Below are 21,448 nucleotides of genomic sequence, written 5' to 3' on the forward strand. Positions count from 1 at the left end.
GCAAGTGCCATTTGGCCCAGTACTCGGCCAACCTACTGCAAAGAGTGCGCCATCTATTTTGTGAACAGCCTGCCGCTTTTATGGCAGAAGGTGTCACATAGCGTTAGGGCAAGGTAAGCCCTAATGATACGCCTAAGCCATCAATCAGGGTCTACCATCTAGGTTTGTGGCGCCTAACGAAGCACAAGCACAAATTCGGCCAGTTTGTTTGACCGGGCGGAGCCGATCTCAAGCCTGGTAGCGAGGCCAGGTACTCAACTAGGCAGTCTCGATACAGGAACTCTATCGAGCTACCGTAGCTCAGAGTAGCAGCATTGTGATCCACCCACCACGACCTCGAGCAGTATGAACTTCCAGCCGGTTGAAGAAAGGAGGAATGTTGTGTAGCTAATGTATGTGACCAAGCCAACCAATCCGGAAAACTTGATCATAGGGGTACCATTTTGATCGAATTGAGCAACGCGCAACGACATCCACGGACGAATTTGAGGATGTGAAGCAAAGCAAGAAGTATTGAGTCGCTGACTAGATATTGTGCAGCTCCAAGACATAGCTGCATATTGGAACGGAGGGTGAAGTACAGCTCGGAGGCGGTCGTCGCAACTACAGTAACCACCAATGAGCCCTACGGACATGAAGCAGAATTTTAGTCGGCGGTGCATGCAATTGAGGCGATGGAGTTTGATTGACTTGTGGTCTTCCAAACTTCTAAAGGATTGATCTTCTATGAATGTTTTGACCAAGCATTAATATCCTATGAATTACCCATAGCCATAAACACCGATGCCGCTCATGATTTAGCCGTCCACAATTTCCTGGTATCATGCTGATGTACAGAGACTTGAAATCAACAAAAGAGAACGTCAGCCCGCCGCAGCTTAGGCGCAACTACCACTACCTCTGGGGTCCCTCATTCTGCGGGATTCGCGCTTTTGGCTCCTGTGAGCCGATCATGCTGTTCTTCTCCTCCAACATAGTCTCAACTTTGTTTACACTGGTGATGTCCCATTGCAACTTGTTCTTCTCGTCAAACCACGCGAACTCGTCACTTGACTTGATGCCAGCGGCTTCATTGTCACGCACAAGCATGTTGCTGACTCCACAAGGATCTCTGGCAAGCCAAATGAATGGCTCCTCAGCAACGATAGACGGGTTGTAGTATGCGTCTGCATACTCGTAATCGATTTGAGGCAGGTGGAACGAACGGTTCTTGTTGGGTTGGTAGAAGTGGGAGTCGATGTATGGTCTGACACGCTGAGTGAGTTTGTTTCCTGTGTTGCCTTGAGGAAGAGAACCGTTGCGCTCAACATCATCGGCAGCAGCTGTGGTTCCAGTGGCGTCACTAGTGTGACGAGCATGGTGGCCGTTAATGTAACCTTGCTGGCCCATACCGGCACCTGTCTTGGCCTCGCTGATGTCGTAATCATAGGCGTCGTTGGAGGTCAGATCGAGTGGAAGGCCCTGCTCAAGTGGTGCGAGGGCACGATCTATGAGGACGTGGAAGATGATAACCACGATCAAGAAGATGATCATGAGGACCAATGGCCCTGCACCTGCTGCAGATTTACTCGTGCCGATGGCGAAGAGACCAATCAAGCAGATCGCTGACAGATACACACCAGTCCTGAGCTGCTTAAGTGCTCGTGCATAAGCTTCTCCTTTCATGTCGATCTGGTTGCCGAGGACGAAGAGCCACTTGTACCGGAATGCGAGATACAAGAAGGTGAACCCAACAGTCGCAAATCCGAGAACGAGAGGCGCAATGCAGCTGTAGGATATGGCAATGACTCCCAAGTTAGTCCATTTTGGATATTCCGAGCCCCAACCGAGACCGGCAAGTGAAGTCCATCGATTGTACATCTTTCGAGGCGTTTTATCGAGAAGCTTGCCAAGCAGGACGTACAGAAGCAAAGCCACAATGTTCAGTATTTGAGCGGCTGCTTGGGCAAGCCCGTAGAGGATGAAGTACGAGATGTAGAAGTTAGAGGCCTTGGGTAGGTTCTCTGCTAGAAGAGTCGGAGCCGAACCAGGGTCATTGAGGATCTGGGTAGTCGATGCTGCAGCTCCAGAGGTGAAAGTAGTCAACAAGAAGACTTGGATGACTTGGAAAGCGAAGTACCAGGTTTGAGTCTTGAGCTCAACGGCAGATAGCGTCGGCTCTCCTCCAAGCTTAGCGAGCAGTCGGCATATTATTGGGACCAGGAGGACGCAAACAGCCAAGACGATGGTTGGAAGCAGGCCAGTAATAACACCAAGGATGACCTGCGGGATACTGTTGATGAAGCTCAGGAAAGGCACTTTGTTGGTGAGGTAGTTGATGTTGGTAAGAGCACCAACGAAGGCAATAATAGGAGTCCAGAAAATGATGACCAATGAGATGATTGCGGTGGCAACAGCCATCTTGATCTTCCGAGTCGCATAGCTGTTTCCAAGGTTCTTCCAGATGATTTCGTCAGGTTGGACGTCGATGTAACGTGGTTCCATGGTCTTCTTCTTGCTCTTGGCTGCCAGTTGAAAAGCACGTTGTGCAGCAGCCTGACTTGTGAACTCCACGAAGGCAGCACCAACAAATTTGGCGGCACCCGTTTGATGAGAGCGCTGCTCCTTGGCGATTTGCTGATTCATCTTGGGAAGTTCCTGTCGGCCATAATTTATGGTATCAACCTTCTTGCCGATCAAAGGCTTGAGCTTATGAGTTGGTCGCTTCTTGTTGTCGATCCAGTGGTTGGGGTCTCGACGGTCAGTCTGGCTACCAGGATTCTTTTTCTCGGCTTTGATGCGTGCAGCGTTGGCTTGCTTGGATAATTTGACTTGTGCACCTTCGACCTTCAAGGATAGTTTGTTTCTGTCTTGCACATTCTCGTCCAGTTCTTTGCAGTCGGTTGCCATCCAGACCTTGCGTACATCATGACCAAGTGCTGCTCGAACACCCTGTTCTGACATGGAATCCTTGGGAATGCCCATAAACAAGACAGTTCTCGAGGTCAGGCGCTTTGCTCGAACTGAAGTCAGGAAATAAGCCTGTCGTAGCCCGATGAAGTACATCCGCTCGCGAGCGATGCAGAGGACAATGAAGCCAAGGAAGACCCATGCCACCAGGGCATGAGCATAGTATCTGTTGACATTGACGACATTGCTGAAGCTCAGGATATCAAGCTGCTCTTGACCACCACCTCCTGTTGCGTTGACCGGAAAGAGAATTGGCCATGTGATACACACACCAGCAAAGCTGATGACAATGAGAAGCTTGAAGAATCGAAGGAAGAGGTAGCCGTCGAGAGAGTTGCGTTCGAGAACGAAGTAATCTGGTAAGCCCTTTATGTCAAAAAGTGTGCCGAAGAAGCCTTTGTTACTAGTCGGTGTGCGTCGTTGCCTATTGTGTTGGTCAGCCTAAGCTCTTTTGCAGATACAGTGTTTGAAGCGGCTTACTCTTCGTAGAGGATTGCTTCCTCTGATCGAGGCTGGTAAACCTTGCGATATTTCTTTCTCACTACCAAGAATATCGCAACAGATATGACTGCGACGATGAACACAGGGACTAAGGTCGAGACAATGCCTGATGCCGAATTCGATCCTGCGCCTCTGTTACTTCCAGGCTGGGAAGAAGACTGAGCTTCGTTAGCAGGGATTGTGGTAAGCGAATGCCGCTTATCGTGCTTACCATCTTGAAGATACTGCCTCGATCTTGGAGGACAGCAAGATGCGAGTAAATCAGTTTCGGTACCAAACAATATAATTGTGCGTTGAATCTGCAGAAAGGAGTATGTAAACTATGTCAGTGGTGTTGGTCCAATCTTGTTCAATAGACTTGTGGACTTGTTGGTGTTGGCTGAAAGTTTGCGTCATGGCAGTTTGGGCTGGACTTTTGACTTCACTTGGCAGGTGCGCCTCTGTTTATGCTTGCCCCGTTTCAGCTGCCAATCGTCACTGCTTTAATCTGCGCCCTAGCTTTGATTGGCTGGAAAGTCGTCTAAGCGTCTGCTAGGATCGCTTCGACATGCTAGCGTCGTCGTAGCGACCTGATTGTCGATTCGAGAGATCCGCTTCTGCCAGCATTTTTCCCATTTTTCAACATCACTTGCATCCGGTCGCGATGTCAGCCAAGAGAAAAGTCGACTTTACGTGGCCGTACAAATTTCAAACCTGCGTAACCCCTTGTGATCCAGAGACTCAAGTCTGTCTGCGGAGAAGTGTGGCTTGACGGCAAATTGGCCTACTCCTGCAGTGGGGGCGTGAGGATGTCAGCGGCTAGTAGGTAGTTTTACTCAGCCACACCAGAAATGTACGATATCATGGGAACACGACAGAGTTTACTAGTAATAAGGAAACTTCCATTGATCATTCTTCATAGAGCAGCAGGATCGTGATTTCTCTCCTCCACAGATATTGAGCAACGTCATTACGACTGAAGAACACGCCCTTGCTTTGCTTGTGGTCGCTATGGTGACATGGGCGTCCGTGCGGAAGTGCGGCCAGCGGCAGGTCCAGGCCTGTTGTCGAGTCTCACGATCTCGGTGTCGTTGTGGCTGTGATGACTAGACGCCGTCAATCACACTTGAGCATGACGGCAAGCTGCATTGTTGTCGCGTCTTACAATACTATGTATTGTTTTCATCTGCCACCCGACGGCATGTCCATTCCAGCGTGGTTCGAAGAGCCAGCTGGCATGCAGATCTTGTGCACAATTGCCGACAGAATTGAAAGTAGGCCTACTACCGCGAGGCTGCAGGTGACAGCAAACAGCACGTACCACCGATTGCGATATCTCGAGCTCGCAACTGCCCGGCGTGTGGTTGCGACGACATCACTGCTGTCTACCTCCTGATTCTTCGTGCTGGTCAGAATGAAGCCGTTCCATTGACATGAGCTGGATACTAACCAGTTTGATGAGAGATTCCCCACTTTCCAGTCTTACATTAACCATCATCGTCTCCTGTTCTGATTCAACTTGTACCAAGAGCACCGTTTACAATACTCTTTCTCATACCCATGACACAGGTGACAAAGGTATTTGTGCTTTGTGTGAATGCAATGCACGGACCCAAGGTTCATACCACGACTCTGCAAGCACTGACCTGCGCCTGGACTGAGCTTCAGCAGTCATGCTACTTCTACTCAGGATGTTCCACTTCAATATCGACATCAACCTTCATGCCCCAGCCAAGGTCATCGCCATCGTCTTCTGCAGTATCTTGGTCCGACGAGTCGCTCTCGAAGGCATCCTCGTTAGTTGCAGTTCGAATCCAATGCTTCTTCTTTCCGACCTTGATTATCTTCTTCACAGAATCTTCCAGTGCTTCCTGTACCTTCATCGGATCATCCTTGTTGTGCTTCCTCGTTCGTAGTATAAAGACGAGTCTCAAACCTGGCTTGTCGCCCGATGAGCCTAGATCGTCAGCGAACCTGGCCCGAAGCTTGAGGTGAGGCTTCTTGTGATGAGGTCGCCGTAGTCTGGTCGCGTCTTGAGGGATCGTCAACCGTGCTTCGGGGCCCGAAGAGATACTTCGGTCCTCATCCTCGACATCGTCTTCGAAAGCCTCCATATCGTCCTCACCACCTGCTGGGTAGACTTGACTCAGCACCAATGCCACAGCGCCAAGGTAATTGATCCACCATAACTCTGCTGGAGACAACAGTCGTCTCAGAGCTTCGCGGAAGCTATATTCTCGCGGAGGCAGATCCCCTTCGTATCGCGCCTCCAACAAGAGTGCAAGTAGAGCTCGATTCTTGTGGGATGTGCCATGAGTGTCTGCTAGATATCCAGTTGACGTGGTGTACAGAGCAGCTGCAGACGATAGCTCTTTCGACATTTCGGAATGGACATAGAGCATATTCGCCATCGCCTGGACTATGTGTTTGGTAAAGGACGAAGGAACCTCCCTTAGAAGCTCGAGCGGAGGGATCTCACCCCATCCATCGTCGATATCGTTGGCATCTATGCCCGTTAAGCGAGGTTTTTCGTTCTTAGGCAGGGCATTTCGCAGCAACTTGGCAAGCTTCGGAGCTAATGGCCTCGCGAAGGGTTCGGTCGCGGTCTCCATCGGGCTTTCCATTCGGATTTCGGGAGGTAGCGATGAGAAGAGGACACCCTCTCTGACGCCGCCTTGGCAAAAGTGTGCTTCCTTGATGCCGTGAGGTATAATCTCAGCAAGCACATTGACCAGGAATGCCACCGCCGGGACTTGTGCTCTTCGCCTGTCGGATACACGGAAAATGCGCTTGGCACGTTTCGCAACCTTTTTCAACTCATTCGTATCCGTGAAATCCTTTTTCCGCGCGACGAAGCCATTAATAATAGAGATGGGGTAGCTTGCTTCGTGCTTTTGGGCTTGATAGAGTAGCAAGTAACCCCAACCTCGGAAACCACCGCCTGATAGGTAAAGTGTAAAACCGTCCTCCTCCTGGGCCTTCCTAACAAGTTCAGCTGGAACTTCCAAGCCATTGTAAGCATTGAGGAAGTTTTGCTTCATCTCCTGGCGAAGGACTTCCTTCTTGGCATCTTCCTCCTCCTTGGATGTACTGTTCTTCTCAATGAGGGTGAGTCTCTGTGTGAGAGCAGCCGCGCCGTACGGAAAGCTAAAGGCACCCTTGGGGCTTGTTTGCATGTGACCGTCCTTCGTCGTCATCCATGTTATCTGAGTCGAACCACCGCCAAGATCCATGACTAGTCCTCGCACTTCATTAGAGCTGCTGGCGATTCCCCATGCTCCAGTTTCTCCTTCGTCGGCCTGTGAAAGTACTTCGACTTTCAAGCCCGTCTCACGAGCAACCCCTTCGACGAATTCTTCGCCGTTGATAGCTTTGCGGGTAGCTTCCGTAGCTATGATGCGGATGTTCTTAAACGGAACACCGAAGTCAGAACAGAAAATCTGGAAGCGCAGGAATGCCCCAATGACCGACTCCTGAACATCTTCAGGTATGGGTATCTGGTTGCCGTCGTCGTCATATTGTGCTTCGTAGAGCGAGGTCCCGTTTCTGTATGAATACAGTGTTGGTAATACTCGTGCTGTTGACGGCGACAAACTTGATATCGAGAAACGGATGCCGTTGCTTCCCATGTCGACAATTCCCCAGAGATCTGAATTGTTCGCCTGCCTGGTTGAGCCTAGTCCGGCGGGCACACATGGTGCCTTGGCTCCGCCACCCATTGCTGACGGACGCTAGTTTACCTGCACAATATTGGAGTGTGTAGGTAATTCAAGATCGAGTTATTAGATAAAACGTCGTGTCGTTGACAGCAGAAAAATACTGCTTCGCGTTAGAAAGAAGAGAGCTCGTGCCGGCGCAAGTCAATCGGTGTAGCGATTATTCGCCTGCCGCGTTGTCAGATGGTCTGCGAACGCGAGAACACCCCCTCAGCTTGATCTAGATAGGACTGACTCCTGGATAATTGCGAGAGCGAATGGTGACTGCAGGGTCGCGCACATGCATGCGAGTCGAAGCTCGAATTATGGTCAGCTTACCCCACACTCAACGAGGACCTGTATTGTTATTGCCAACCACCGGGTTCTTTCGTCGTCCAAGTTCTTCGCTTTGAGATAATACTGGCGCGCAACCCGTCCTTGCTGTGTTGGAGGAGGAAGGCAGTGAAGTCGCAAGGAGGATTCGTGAGACAACCTCAACCGGGAGAGTCTCTAGGACGCGTCAACGTCGCCAAGACCACTAACAGCTGCCGTAGCCAAGCATAGGTATCCTCAAAACCAGTCCCCAAAATGCTTGCGAGTTTCTCATTCATGAACGGGCGCTCTCTTACTCCTATCTTCTATCTCAGTGATGTACTGAACCGCTTCACCAGCTCCATTCAATGCTCTCGACCGTGCTTGACTCACGTTTGAATGGCATACGTGGTGGCTGCCATCATGTCGTGACTGGCATGTCCAGGCTGAAACACCCACAAGATACTACCTCGCCTGCCGCCTTGCTCTAGCGTTACCCTTGAAACCGCTGAAACTGACGTCCTATCTTCTACCTGTGACAGGCAACTATCTTAGACTCATCGTTGTGTACATCAATTAGATCAACCAGTAGAGCCCTCGAATTTTCAAGATATCTGGGACACTATACCTTCGGAAGCGACCACACTCTTCCAGAAGGAAATCCATCATGTTTCTTCGATCTTCAGGGTTATGGTTATCAGCAAATGGGCTCGATAGCATTGAAAGCTCTCAGCCTCAAGCGAGATTGTCTAAGGACATCAAGTCGCTTCTATCATCCAGGTAGAAACTGCATCAATTCGTCATGCTCAACATGGCTTCGCCTGTCAATAGATCCGAGGGAGTATAGATAACAGCACCATCTACGCAGCCATTGCTTACACAGTCCGACTCATCCAACTGCTGCCGCCTTTCCTTCAAAATCACGATGCAGGCCATCATGAAGCATTTCGCCCTTTTCTCTTCACTTGTTCTGTCCCCGAGCTGGATTGCTTATGGTTTTGCTAACCCCCTTGCCTGCTCTGGAGCATGCAACAATGCCCACGATCCATCTCTGATTCAGCGGGACAGTGACGGCACATACTTCCGGTTCTCTACAGGTGGGAAGGTAGCCATTCATACTGCACCATCCGCACAAGGCCCATGGACTTACCAGGGCGCTGCCATTCCAGCATGTTCTTCAATTCAGCTTGCTGGAAATTGTGATCTATGGGCTCCTGATGTACAGAAAGTTGGCGACACATACTATCTCTATTACAGTGTCTCCAGCTTCGGTGTGCAGAACAGTGCTATTGGCGTTGCCACCAGCACGACCCTTAACTCAGGTTCCTGGACCGATCTGGGAAGCACCGGAATCCAGTCGGACAGCGGCAGTAACTACAACGCAATTGATGGCAACCTCATCGCGGTTGGCGAAAAGTATTACCTGAGTTTTGGTTCGTTCTGGGCCGATCTGTTTCAAGTCGAGATGGCGAACCCACCTAAAAAAATGGCCAGCGGTGCAACACGAACGCCCCTAGCTTTCAACGGCACTGGTACGCATGCTGTCGAAGGAGCCTATGTGTTTCAGCAGGGAGGCTATTATTACCTGTTCTTCTCCTCTGGCCAATGCTGTGGGTTTGATGCATCAAAGCCTGCTGCAGGCGAAGAGTACAAAATCATGGTCTGCCGAAGCGAGAATGCGACGGGTGGCTTTGTGGACAACAATGGTAGACCTTGCACAGAAAATGGCGGTACGTTGGTTCTTGGGTCTCACGGTTGGGTGTATGGTCCTGGTGGACAAGGCGTCTACGACGATGCTGAGCTTGGTCCTATCCTCTACTACCACTACGTTGACACCAGGGTCGGCTACGCAGATGGTCAGAAACAGTTCGGAATCAATAAGATCGACTTCTCTTCTGGATGGCCGGTCGTTTAGGATGCTCAGACGGCAATCTGGCTCCATTTCCGTTATTGGAACGCTCGGCGCAGCATCAATCTTGAGTCAAGCTGTCTGACTCCTTGCAATACATGCTCTTGAAATAGCCGTACCTACAACATTCCGGTTTCAAGGGTCACTGAATCTGCGTGAAGCATCGAGTTGTCCTTGGCACCTGTCAGATACTTGCTTGCTCATGACGAATACCAGATTCCTGTCCCTTGTCTATAGTTCCTTTCAGGAAGAAGGCTTCCAAGGATTTTATTGATCATCACTAACCCACGGGCGCCTACCATCAATGCTTGCTCCATATCTGGGATCTCCAACCTAGCAACACTGCATATGTGCTATTGGGTAGAAACCAGTGACCTGTTTCTTTCTCTTGCTGCGTGATAAGGCTACCGACAACGAAAACACACAGAGCGTCCATCAGACCATCAGCTAGTGTCCGGATACAGGTGAAGGACAGTGCGTCATTGTCTTCGTTGTACTGTCCGCTTTGTGACACGGCAGCTTCATGACTCTATCAAGCACAATGTCCGATCTCACTGTTTGCAGCAGCCTGTCAAACAGCCATCCCTACCAACCACCGAATTTAACACTGTACTTTTGTCAGGTTCACAGAGGCAGACAGCGAATTCTTCTCAGTCCGACAGCATGATTGTCACAAGAATCGAGTATCTGGTCCCTCCATATCCGAAATATTACTGCTGCCCTGTTGAGTTACAATAAGAGAAGTTAGAAGCTACCCACTGCAAACTGCTTCTCAGCATATGATGAGATATACATCCATCGCTCGCATAATCACACCCAGCGCGGCCATAGCTGTCGCCTTCCTCCCCACCGTCCGAGCTGTCGGTGTTAGCGATGAGGTCGCCACGGAGATCTGCAAGCACCGATATGGCCAGGCGGCCGTGTGTGTAAGTTATTGTATCTACTACCTGTCAAGCCATGCACTCGATGAAGTCAGTTTGCTTATGGTCGCCCTAACCAGCGTGCTTTTTAATTCAGATGTGCTAATGCGTGCTGCAAATTCTAGCTCACCGACGTGTCATACACGGTCTGCGTCAATTCGAACGAGGCAGCAGAGCTGTTTGTGCGTAAGGGATGGTCGTGCCAGCCATCTAGACCTGGTGAGGAAGATGACTTTGGATGGCCATACACTGCCACTGCAACCAGGACATTCTCGGACCTTTGGTATCGAACAGATGCCTACCATTACCAGAAGGACGCCTACCTATCGTCGTCGGGTCAAACACGAACGGAAAGTGTTGCAGGTGGAACCAACACGCTGCCAACAGTGCCAGCGTCAACTACAAGCTCGGCATCTAGTCCGCAGACATGGGCGGCTGTGGCGGCTGTGGCGGAAAAGCTTGCACTTTGGTCGGCCACAGCCTCACCTTGACTCGATCAAGTTTGGTGGCCGATATATTGAACGATGAATCGGTGTCAGCATCGTCAAGTTGTTCTGCTGGCAGTGGCGGTGGATGGCCTAGTCAAGTGATGAAGTCACATCCGGATGCAGGGCTCCTTTCATCGCTGCCATCAAGCATAGAGATGGAGTAATGACTAACAATGCGACGACCGTTCAGCTGTTAGGTCTGGCGGAATGGAAGGATATCAGTGCAAGCAATTCCCTGCGGATATGGAGCGGCTTCGCACAGCCATTTGCCAGATGAATTGACAATGATTGTCCCTACCATCCTTCTCAGAAGATACCTGGTGCTGCAATAAACACCCCAGATCGAAAGGACGTTTCTACCAACAGCAAAAACGTCGCGACGATGACCAGCACGAGTAGCGCAAAGCCATGCGTACAGAAGTTAAGGTGCGTACACTTTCGATAGATAGCTGATTGAACCAAGAATCTCAGACAACAGCGCTTTTGATTTGTCTTCACCTAATCTACCTTCTTACGACGCTGGTCGCAGCATCCTGTCCTCTTTCCGAGCCTCAACGGGATGGTCTATCCTGGACTATTTCATACATTGACGTTCCCAGGACCCATTCCCAAACCCTTGTTCTCACCCATCTCGTTCGGGCCGTTTCCACCATGGCCTGAACCGGACTGAGTTGGACCGGAGCTGCCAGCGCTCAGGTTACGGTCGTTGACTTCTGAGAGACCTTCTGGCATTGGTGCGGTCTTCTTCGCGCCAGAGATGGGAGCCTCATCTGTGGTCTGCACATAGTTAGCGGCATGTTCAGAAACAACACGAGAAACGGCAAGGAGCATGATGAGTCGTACCTTCCCAACACCGTGTGCTGCATCTTGACCTTGCTCGATCGCATTGTCGGACTGCGGGGGCTCGTTGGCGTATTCTGCTCCTCGAGGCATGTTTGCTGATGTTTGTATTGAGGTCTGCTGAGGTTGTTGTATTTCTGTTGTTGATATTTCACGCCAATGTAACGGTAGGAGAAAATTGCAAAATCGAAACACGCTCAGTGCACAGTTATCTATGTCACATTTCCACATTGTTCCTGGCCCAGTCTTACCTCATAGCACGTTATGATTGTGGGCACCGAGCAAGCACCGTCACGGCATATGCCGCCTACGGGACTTTTCTCCGCGAAATAGTTGCAGATGACTTCAGCAGAACCGGGATGTACAAGTCGATGCATGGCAAGGCTCCCTTGTAGCGCCTGAAGAACGAGATGGGAAGTGCGCATGCAAACAAGGCGGCTCGAGATCTTGACGCACCTGACTTCGAGGATCCAAATCCAAAACGCGGCAGCCACAAAGTTAAATTTGAGGCTCAACGATAATCTGACGATCTATTCTGTGTCACGTGGTGATATGCCAAACTCGTCTTAGTCACTATTGCTTATCAACATTCGCCGCAGTTTCTCGTCTTCAGATTCGCATGTTCTGGAAGGCGATGTCATCAACTTGTTGCCTTGCAGCCATATCATCAACACGATCAACGCCATCAACACAATGCAAACACATCACATTGACCACGGATACTCGACTGCCACGAGGGTTACTCCTCCACCGACACATCCCCTCCGTCCACCATGACTTCGGAATCGCTGAAGTGGTCGGCACAACTACAAATCGCACCACAATCATCCTCGACGAAACGATTACACGGTGACAAGATCACTCTACCCCAGTCAGCACTCGAGGCTCTCCTTGCTGCTGCGCCCGTAGTACCAGTACAGAATGGTACCTCAAGGCCGTTTACATCGTCGTTTGACCCCTTCAACCGCCATTCTTTCGCAGCAGAAATCCAAGCACGAGATGCCTTGGCCGACCGCCAGCAGCAACTGCCCCATCCCTTGACCTTCCGACTAGTCAACCCGCAGACTGGGAGAGTGGTCTATGCCGGTATCAGAGAGTTTAGCGCGGAGGAAGGAGAGCTCGGATTGAGCTCCATGTTGCAAGAGTCGCTAGGTATTCGTTCGGACTCGACGGCTACCACGAGAAGCAACACACCTGGTCCGGACATCGAGATGGTAGATGCAGGTTCAAAAGCACCAGTAGTCACGGTCCACCACAGAAGCATACCCAAAGGGACATATGTCAAACTGCGGCCACTAGAGGCTGGTTATGACCCGGAAGATTGGAAGAGCTTGCTTGAGCGATATCTACGGGACAACTTTACGACCCTGACGACGAGCGAGGTTCTGTCGGTGAACGGCGGTCGAGATGAAAAGTTCAGGTTTCTGGTCGATAAGGTCGAGCCCGAAGGAGAGGCCATTTGTGTCGTGGATACCGATCTCGAAGTCGATATTGAACCCATGAACGAAGAGCAGGCACGAGAGACCTTGAATAGGAGATTAGAGAAGGCAAAGAAGGCCCCTGGTACGACCGAGGGAAGTTCAACAGGAGGCCCTGTTCAGCTAGGTCAAGAAGTGCAGGGCCGTGTCGTACCTGGTGAATACGTCGATTTCGAGCTGAAGCAGTGGGACAGAACGAAAGACATCGAGCTCGAGACCTCTACGGACGAAGACCATGACGTTGATATCTTCGTCAATCCTTTTTCGTCACACCTGCGAGCAAAGCCACGGCTAGACGAGCACGTCTTTTCCGACTTTAGTGGTCGTCCTAGCAAGAGACTGAAGCTGAGTCACACGAATATCAACATTGACGAGGCAGAATACATAAACATAGCTATACATGCTTGGAAACCTGAGGATGGAGGCAGTGAAACGAGTGTGGCTGTCCCGTTCACATTCAACATCTCCCAGACCCAATCCAGCACAAGTGATGTGGTCCACGACACTGCATCGCACGAAGCAAATCCAGACGAAGTCATTTGCAAGAACTGCAAACAACATATTCCCAAGCGGACTCTAGCTTTACACGAAGCCTTCTGCTACCGCAATAATGTCTCCTGCCCGAAGTGCCATAGTGTCTTTCTCAGGAATTCGGAAGCTTGGAAAACCCATTGGCATTGTCCCCACGACGATGCCTACGGTTCTGGTCCACAGTCCCAAACTAAACACGACTCGCTCTATCATCCACCGAGGACCATCCAATGTTCAGCTTGCAACGACTTTGAAGCTTTCAATGTTTCCGTCCTGGCGCAACACCGCACCTCGACCTGTCCGGCTAAAGAAATCCTCTGTCAGTTCTGCCATCTCGTCGTCCCACAGCAGGGTTCCGATGACCCGTCATTCACCGATGCAGAGGTTCTGATGAGTGGCATGGCCCCTCACGAATATGCCGATGGTGCTAGAACGACTGAATGCCATATCTGCAGCCGGATTGTACGCCTTCGGGATATGAAAGTCCATATGCGCCTGCACGATCGAGAGCGGATCGGTCGATCTTCACCTCGATTATGCAGTAACGAGATCTGTGGGCGAACGATCAGGGCCGGCGACGAAGCGCGGGTCGCCAGAGATCAGCTGGGATTGTGTAATGATTGCTTCGGGCCTCTGTATATCACCCAGCATGACCCTGAAGGCAAAGCTCTGCGGCGCCGTGTCGAGCGACGCCTCCTCCAACAGCTCATGTCTGGCTGTGGTAAGCCGTTCTGCCACAACGCTGAGTGGTGTCGAACTGGCCACAAGAACAGCACTGGCGAAGATCGAACTGTGACGACCAGGGATGCATTGCCACGCATTAAGCCGATCCTGGAAGCTCTTGCGAAGGGTGAGACAGGTGGACTGAAGTTCTGTGTGGATGAAGCTGCGCAGTCGCGGAGAGCAATGGCTGAGATGGTCGCTGCTGAAGGCGAATACGAGCTTTCTTGGTGTGTCAAGGCTCTTGAAGAAGAGCACAATGATCTCGGTAAGGCGAGGTCGTGGTTGGGTGATCGGGCACCGAAGATCGGAGAGGTTCCGAAGTGAGGTCAACCGAGGGCGTTGTTGCTTCTGGCTAACGATACACTCAATACGAGCACAGAATGGTCGTGACTGTCATTCTTCAGACAAAGTGACTTCCTCTCCGCGGACTCAGGCCATCATCGGCCGTATCCTCGAAGAACAGCCGCCTTTTGAACTTCTTTCCTTCCTCTTTAATCTTATCCATTTCTGGATCAGGTGAGCTCGGTTTCTTCAGGCTGTTCAAGCTCAGCACGCTGCGGGAGTACTCCGACTGACTGCCGTCCGGTGCATGATTGAGTGGTGTGGGATCGCTGGCGTTAGACATCGTGGCTTCTGGGTGCTCTGACTTCTTTGACTGCGACCTGATGACAACGAACATGATTATGGAGAAGACCACGAAGGCTGAGATGATGCCTACGGCCACATAATCGATCTGCATTATTGCGACTTGTGTGGAAGTCGGTGATTGCCGTGTTCTGAAAGATCTGCCAGAGGCTCAACTTCTGGATTTGTTCAAGGAGAGACCTGCCGCGCCGGACGTCAGTGGCCGCGAATTAATCATCAGCAGCAATATCGACACTACCGGAAACGAAGGGCTATGGTACACTGTTGACTCGAAACGAACGCAGCCAGATCTAGATGCGAAATGAGGTATTGTTTGCGGTTCAAAACAGATGATGCATCGAGGAATGCAGACGCACGTGGAAACCCCAGGAAGGACAATGACACAAACGCATCGAGATTTGCAACTCGAGCACGGACACCACTCACTCTACACGCCAACCTCGTCCCCAGATCGAACCACGATATAGTATTTCAGACCGACCTGCTACCAACGAAGCTCTCTGATACAAGCAGCACAGCGCTTAGAGATGCTTCTCGAACTTGAACATGATGGCGTGGGAGCTCTCTCGACATCATGAAGCAAAAATCATGTCGAGTTTCCACGTGGTTCAGGGCACCGCTATATAACACATATTCAGCCTTTTACGTCCTTCAATGCGTCCTTTTGACAAGGCATCTATGAATGTACGAGTCGTCCTCGCCAACACTGAAATTGAATCGCTATCCCGTACTGTCGAGCTCCTATTGAATTCACGCACTCACGATCGTCCTTTCCTATCTGAATTTCTCTGATCATGCCTGCCTCTCTCTCACAATCGCACTTTCCTCACGTCCAATCGCTCCTACCACAATCACAACTGAATCCTGGGAAGGAGCGATACTCACAGTCGTGCCTGCCCTAACACCAGATCGCGACTTCCTCTTCACGTGACTCGTACCTTCCGCCTCCGCCCACTCCGATCGTACCTTCCTCAAATCGCAGTCGCTCCTGCCGCACACCTCACCATACGAGCGAGGCAGGCGCCGCAAACTCACAGACGGCAAGAACGATGGGCCCATGGTGCCTTCCTCGCTTGCATATCGCATCGCACCTTCCCTGCCCTTCATCGTGACTTCCTTTGCAGGTAAGTCCCATCGCACCTGCCGCCAAATCAGCTCGACATCGTACCTGCCGTCCGTCTCGTCATGCACTCAGACAGGAGCGTCTCGCTGATCGCGGCTGCCCGGAAGACTTAGATCGATCGCGCTTGCCTGGGGTCCCGATGTATTCCCAAGGGGAAGGTAGCAACCAGCGCGGTTGCAGCTGACTCCTGAGGGCCCTGACAATCGTGCCTTCCTTATATCTCCCAGGTCGCACCTGCTCCGTCCACCGTTCAGCCTAGAGGCAGGAGCAATCGATCGACCAACCCGGTCGTGTCTTCTCCTCTTGAACGCTGAGTCGTGCCTTCCCGGGTGCTTGAGCTGAGTCGCACCTTCCTCACCAGCAGTCGCTCCTGCCACTGGTCCCGCCTATCCTGAGACAAGGAAGTCGCGATGAGGCGTGAACGGTCGTGCCTTCCGTGTCCTCAGTCACACCTTCCTCACTTACAGTACCGATCGTGCCTTCCTGTGCTTAGTCATGCCTTCCTCGTACTTGACCTTACCGGTGCGCCGCACCTGCCACAAGCGACGTCCCGGTCGTTCTTGCCAGCGAGCATACCCAGGAACAGGAAGGAGCAACAGACGGGTCAACGGTCGTACCTGCCTTAGTTTCGTCGGGCGCGAAGGCAGGAGCGACCAGCGGCCCGGCCGTGCCTACTCCATTGCAAAGACAAAAGTGTGAGTCGTGGCTTCCTGCTCGACCGACAAATTGTACCTTCCGTCCGCTAGCTAGATTCGTGACCGCCCTCTTCACATGCGATCACGCCTGGCGTAGAAGCGTCTGGATCCTCCCTCCTTGCCCGCGAGGACTCCCCCGAAACAGGAAGGCGCGACGGTCGAGCTTGCCTTGTTGATCGTGTCGGGCGGTCGTACCTTCCTTCCTTATAGAGCGGGAGTCGTGCCTTCCTCAATATTGATCGTACCTTCCTCACGGCTAGTCGTGCCTGCCGCATTGGCACCCAGGATCGCTCTTGCCGCAGATAAGTGTGTTGGAATGAGGAAAGAGCAATGCACGGGTGAGGGGTCGTACTTGCCTCGAGCATCAGTCGTACTTTCTCGATATTCAATATTAGGTTGTACTTGCCTTTCTCTCGTTCAAGCTGATCGTGACTGTGACTGAAGGTGAGTTGCGATTGCCTTGTGGGTCTAAGCATTGCGCTTGCCGTGTTCTCCTGATCAGCATGACTGGTGAGAGGTGTCAGATCATAGGAGGGCTGGGTGGCTATGGAACATTGAGATACAACCATGGACAATCGGATGTTGAGATTCCCAAACGTCTACGTCAACCTCGAAGAGAGAGCAAGGAACGATCAGGCGCAATTGCAGCCTGCCGTAGGCATTTATGCATGGTATTCCTACATAGCATCTGAAGAGAGATTAGAGTATTTTCTTGCTGTACATCTTTTGTACACTTTATTTCCATCTTAGATACCCGCGGCAGATCTCTCACCAGCCCAGGCTCTTCTGACCTCGTCGTGGCCGAGTATACCACGTCCCATCGGTCTGGTATTTGTCCTCTGCTGTTTGAGCATCCAATCCGCGCCATCGTTCTTAGGGAATCCGTCTTGTCTCCGGATTCTCTTCAAGGAAGGCAATGAGCGGTCGTTCACCTCTGTTGGGGAGGCTTGCGAATTGAATGCGCTGAAGGTGGTGCTGGTGTCGTCAGATCGCTGATTATGGCGGGATGCAGAGACATCATCGTCCTCATCCTCCAGACCAAGTTCGTCGCCGATCATCGGTCGCCTTGGCTTTGCAGATTTCGTATTCGTGGGCTGACCCAGGTTACGTCGACGTTCGCGCACTTCTAGCCTCCGCCTCGAAGCTGGGCCGGTCTCAATGCCTAGCTCTTCATTTAGAACACCATAGTCGGTTCTTCCAAAATTTCGTTCCATACCCTCCGCCAGCAAGGCGTCTCTTGTCTGTTGCTGCTTTCTTGAGTGTATTTTGAGTTCTGTTTTCTGCTCTGGGAAGAAGTCGTTGTTGAAGCCTTTCTTTTCGTGCCTCTCTCGGACAACCCTTGCGTCTACACCCTCAAGGACTGCTCTGATACGTCGTTCAATATCTGGTTCAGCGTCCTCCTCGTCCTCTTCTTCATCTTCGTCACGCTTGCGGGCCTTCTGCTTGGTATCTCGAGGTTCTGCATAGGCATCTGCATGCAGCACTTTTCGTCCCATCGTCTTCTCGATTCTTGCCACGTAGGCAGTATATTCTCTCTTCTTGGAATTGAAGTCGGACATCAGAGACGCGTCAAGAGCCTCTTTGCCCCCTTTACTGAGGCGCTCAGCCATGTCAAGCACCTTGTCATATGCACCAATCATAGCACGCATGAGGTCTATAAGCTCATTAACCTTTTCAGCAACCCGTGGTGTCTTAGACCTTCGAGAATTGCTCTCAACCTCCATCTCTTCTAGCTTCGCCTTTAATAACCTCTTCAGCTGACCTGAAAGCGGCGCAACGGTCCTCAGCGCAATGATGGTATGATTTCTCGCAGGATGCCTCTCAAAGACCTCGCCGTCATCCTTTCCTCTGAATCCCTCGTTCCAGCCTTGAGTGGTATCGACAGCCAGCTCAACAAAGTACTGCAAAATCTTCGGGTCAATAGGCAGAGATTCAGCTCCTGCCATCTGAGCCTGCCGCTCAGCACGGTCCTCGTCACCAAGGCCGCGCAATTCTTCCTTCATTTTCTTGTCAGCCACTTTCCGCGCCTTTCCTTTCAACTCGCCTCTAGCGATACCTTCGTCAAACATGCCAATTTCGTTCTCTTCAAGCCGATCTTGCATCAGCCTGAGCAGTTTCCGAGCAGTATCAAAGACATTGGGGTTCAATTTGTCTCGAGCGCAGGCCGCGAACGCAATAACGAATGTGCCTCTTCTGTATAGCCTTTTGGAAACGCTAACAGGCCAGTCCTTGGCAAGGAGCTCATAGGCACGAGTGCTGGCTCTGTTCATGCGCAGAATTCTGAGGTAGGCAGTAATGTTGGCAGCATCTGGCTCAATATTCAAAATGCTCGTCATGTAATGCCAATAGGAAGGCGCAAAATTCCGGATGGGCTTGTAAGTAAAGCATGCCTCCAGGAGCATAGATAGCGTGTTGTGGCCAGGTGTAGCATAGACGTTTGACTCCTTCAGCGGCATCACCGCTTTGCCGGTCGTTTCTTCAGCACCAACAAAATCCTCTTCGTCTCTAGGATTGCTCGGACCACCGAAAGGAGAGGGCTGTTTGGACTTGCTTTGTCGTTCCGGGATCCTCAAGCGCATGGTGCCCTCGACCAGGTCAAGAACTTGGCCAATATCCTTGCCAACGCCGCAGCCCAATAGTAGTCGGCCCATGGCACACACAAGCTGCTCATCTATGACAAGATTTGCACGCCGCCAGCGGTATGAAATGTCCTCCCATAGCTTCCTGCCGTCTGCAACTGCTTGCGCAAACATCTTCGCTCTCGAATCAGCGGCAGCTTGAGCATCACCACCGTATTTGACCTTATCAGCTGTTTTGGCCGTTTCTTTTATCGTGTTTTCTCTAATCGCATTCAGGATCAAGGTATAGGTCAAGCGATCGGGGCTCCCAGGCCCCTTCTCCGGCAATTTTCCAGCAATAGCCCATAAAGAATCCATATCTCCACCTCTTGCACAGACATTAACCACGGCGTTTGTATGGATGGTGTTGGGTTTGACGGCACTGTTTGGAGCAAATATGCTGTTGTAGACCTTCACGGCCTCCTTGACCACGTTCGGCTGGTCGACATGCTGACTCAAGCCTCGAAGCATGATGGTGTATGTGTATGCGTCCGGTTTATGCCCCCTCTTTTTCATCTCGTTGTAGACCTTCAGAGCGTCCTTGACATCACCCTGAGACATCAGCCAGTCAATACAATGGTTCCAGCTGACGATATTCTTGATATCGAAGGCTTCGCTCGAACGGACCAGACGGAGGGCTCCCTCGATATCAGCTCCTTTCAGACGCTGAACCACACCATTGGCAAGCTGCAGAGGATCCTTGTAGTATAACTCCACGTCCTCTTGAGCTTTCTTGGTCAGCTTCCTCTCCTCTTTTCTCGCCGTAGCCTCCTCTTGTTTCAGTCTCTTGGCTGCCTCAACCCGAGACTCATCAGCCTCTGAGGGCCGTATCAACTGACCGTCAGAATCTTCTTCGGCGTCTTCTTCGAATTCATCCTTTTCCCCTTGGTCATGCTCAGCATTGCTGTTCAACAACCAGGCTTTGTTTTTCTCTCTTGCGCGCGCATCTCGACGCTCTCCTTTCGTGAGTGCACCTGGCGCTTTCCTCCGCTTGCTACCAAGAGATGGACCATCCCCCTTCTTGTTGGACTGCTGCAGGAGACGGCGGTGGTGACCCTTCATGAGGGATGGAAGTGTCGCATGCGATCGCCTGTGGACCGATGTCGTTCCGACGACCCGCTGATGGCCGCCATGGGGCCGAGCTGAGGGTGAGATCGCTGGTGAGGCTCGAATGTCAATAGGGATGGTTCTCGATGGGAAGTCAGAGGCAAGATTTTGGAGTGCTCTTCGCAGGCATGCTGTACAAGTGACCATAACTCAAGAAGAAATCAATAAAGGACAATGCAATAAATCCAGATACACGAACGGCTCCCAATGATTTACAATGCTTGATGAATTCGATGTTTTCAAGCAACTACGACTGAACACTTCTTGCTGTACGCCGTATGGATAAATTTCGGCTACCACTTTTTTGAGGCGCGACTGCAGTATTCAAGGATCGACGCGCCTTTCCACCAGCCAATGACGTGCATACAGCCAGGAGAAACAGGCACGTGCTCCCAGCACAACCGCTTTCTCAGCTGTCCAGAAATCTTGCCTGTGGTCACAGAAATTGCTGGGAGATGTTCTGAAGGGTTGGACATGGCGAAGAAAAGATTCATCCACATCATCAACACGGTAGCAGTTGCAGCCAGAAACAGTACTTTTGGCGAGTACGAGGAGCTGCATGGCAGTGGCAACTTGCAAGAACGCCGTGATTTAATGATTTTCCGATTTTGCAAGTCTGCAAGTCTGCATGTGCTCACGATGCCGTATGGTGCTCTTCAGCTTTGCTCTTCAAACACCAACGATACGATCATGACTCGCAAGCGTGAAGTAAATCTCGTGTTTCTCTGCATCAGAAGTAGCTCTTTCGAGTAGCTAGTGTAGGAGTACAAAAGTCCAAAAGTGCAGACTGCAAGTCTCATTGGATGCTAATATGTGACACGGCCTCGTGCTAAAACTGACTTCGTAAGCCGTCAGAAGCTCTGTTCTACGCACCTTGTATCCTTGTTCGAAGCCAAAGTAGTGCTAGGCCGGTCTTGTTGACGGCTCGGATTCCA

General features: G+C 51.3%; 7 protein-coding genes across 7 annotated transcripts; 2 read left to right on the forward strand and 5 right to left on the reverse strand.

Annotated features, from left to right (window-relative positions):
* Window positions 1-894: 894 nt before the first annotated feature.
* On the reverse strand, window positions 895-3,664 carry PHM7_1 (phosphate metabolism protein 7; the record flags this gene model as incomplete). Its single annotated transcript, XM_064876288.1, has 3 exons — window positions 895-3,373; window positions 3,430-3,608; window positions 3,662-3,664. The coding sequence occupies 3 exons, from the start codon at window positions 3,662-3,664 to the stop codon at window positions 895-897; spliced, it is 2,661 nt and encodes an 886-aa protein (XP_064727595.1).
* A 1,447-nt stretch (window positions 3,665-5,111) lies between these two features.
* RTG2_2 (retrograde regulation protein 2) lies at window positions 5,112-7,148 on the reverse strand (the record flags this gene model as incomplete). Its single annotated transcript, XM_064876289.1, has 1 exon — window positions 5,112-7,148. One exon carries the CDS (start codon window positions 7,146-7,148, stop codon window positions 5,112-5,114), a length of 2,037 nt encoding a protein of 678 aa, XP_064727596.1.
* Window positions 7,149-8,373: 1,225 nt separating this feature from the next.
* On the forward strand, window positions 8,374-9,351 carry PMZ80_007885 (uncharacterized protein; the record flags this gene model as incomplete). The annotated part of the gene is made up of 1 exon (XM_064876290.1): window positions 8,374-9,351. The coding sequence occupies one exon, from the start codon at window positions 8,374-8,376 to the stop codon at window positions 9,349-9,351; it is 978 nt and encodes a 325-aa protein (XP_064727597.1).
* A 1,981-nt stretch (window positions 9,352-11,332) lies between these two features.
* Window positions 11,333-11,686, reverse strand: PMZ80_007886 (uncharacterized protein; the record flags this gene model as incomplete). Its single annotated transcript, XM_064876291.1, has 2 exons — window positions 11,333-11,530; window positions 11,597-11,686. 2 exons carry the CDS (start codon window positions 11,684-11,686, stop codon window positions 11,333-11,335), a joined length of 288 nt encoding a protein of 95 aa, XP_064727598.1.
* A 680-nt stretch (window positions 11,687-12,366) lies between these two features.
* Window positions 12,367-14,649, forward strand: PMZ80_007887 (uncharacterized protein; the record flags this gene model as incomplete). The annotated part of the gene is made up of 1 exon (XM_064876292.1): window positions 12,367-14,649. The coding sequence occupies one exon, from the start codon at window positions 12,367-12,369 to the stop codon at window positions 14,647-14,649; it is 2,283 nt and encodes a 760-aa protein (XP_064727599.1).
* Window positions 14,650-14,725: 76 nt separating this feature from the next.
* On the reverse strand, window positions 14,726-15,064 carry PMZ80_007888 (uncharacterized protein; the record flags this gene model as incomplete). Its single annotated transcript, XM_064876293.1, has 1 exon — window positions 14,726-15,064. One exon carries the CDS (start codon window positions 15,062-15,064, stop codon window positions 14,726-14,728), a length of 339 nt encoding a protein of 112 aa, XP_064727600.1.
* A 2,470-nt stretch (window positions 15,065-17,534) lies between these two features.
* On the reverse strand, window positions 17,535-20,468 carry PMZ80_007889 (uncharacterized protein; the record flags this gene model as incomplete). Its single annotated transcript, XM_064876294.1, has 1 exon — window positions 17,535-20,468. The coding sequence occupies one exon, from the start codon at window positions 20,466-20,468 to the stop codon at window positions 17,535-17,537; it is 2,934 nt and encodes a 977-aa protein (XP_064727601.1).
* Between the last annotated feature and the right edge of the window lie 980 nt (window positions 20,469-21,448).

Source organism: Knufia obscura, assembly GCF_036327395.1.
Source record: "Knufia obscura strain CCFEE 5817 isolate CBS 148926 chromosome Unknown scaffold_10, whole genome shotgun sequence".
NCBI lineage: Eukaryota > Fungi > Ascomycota > Eurotiomycetes > Chaetothyriales > Trichomeriaceae > Knufia > Knufia obscura.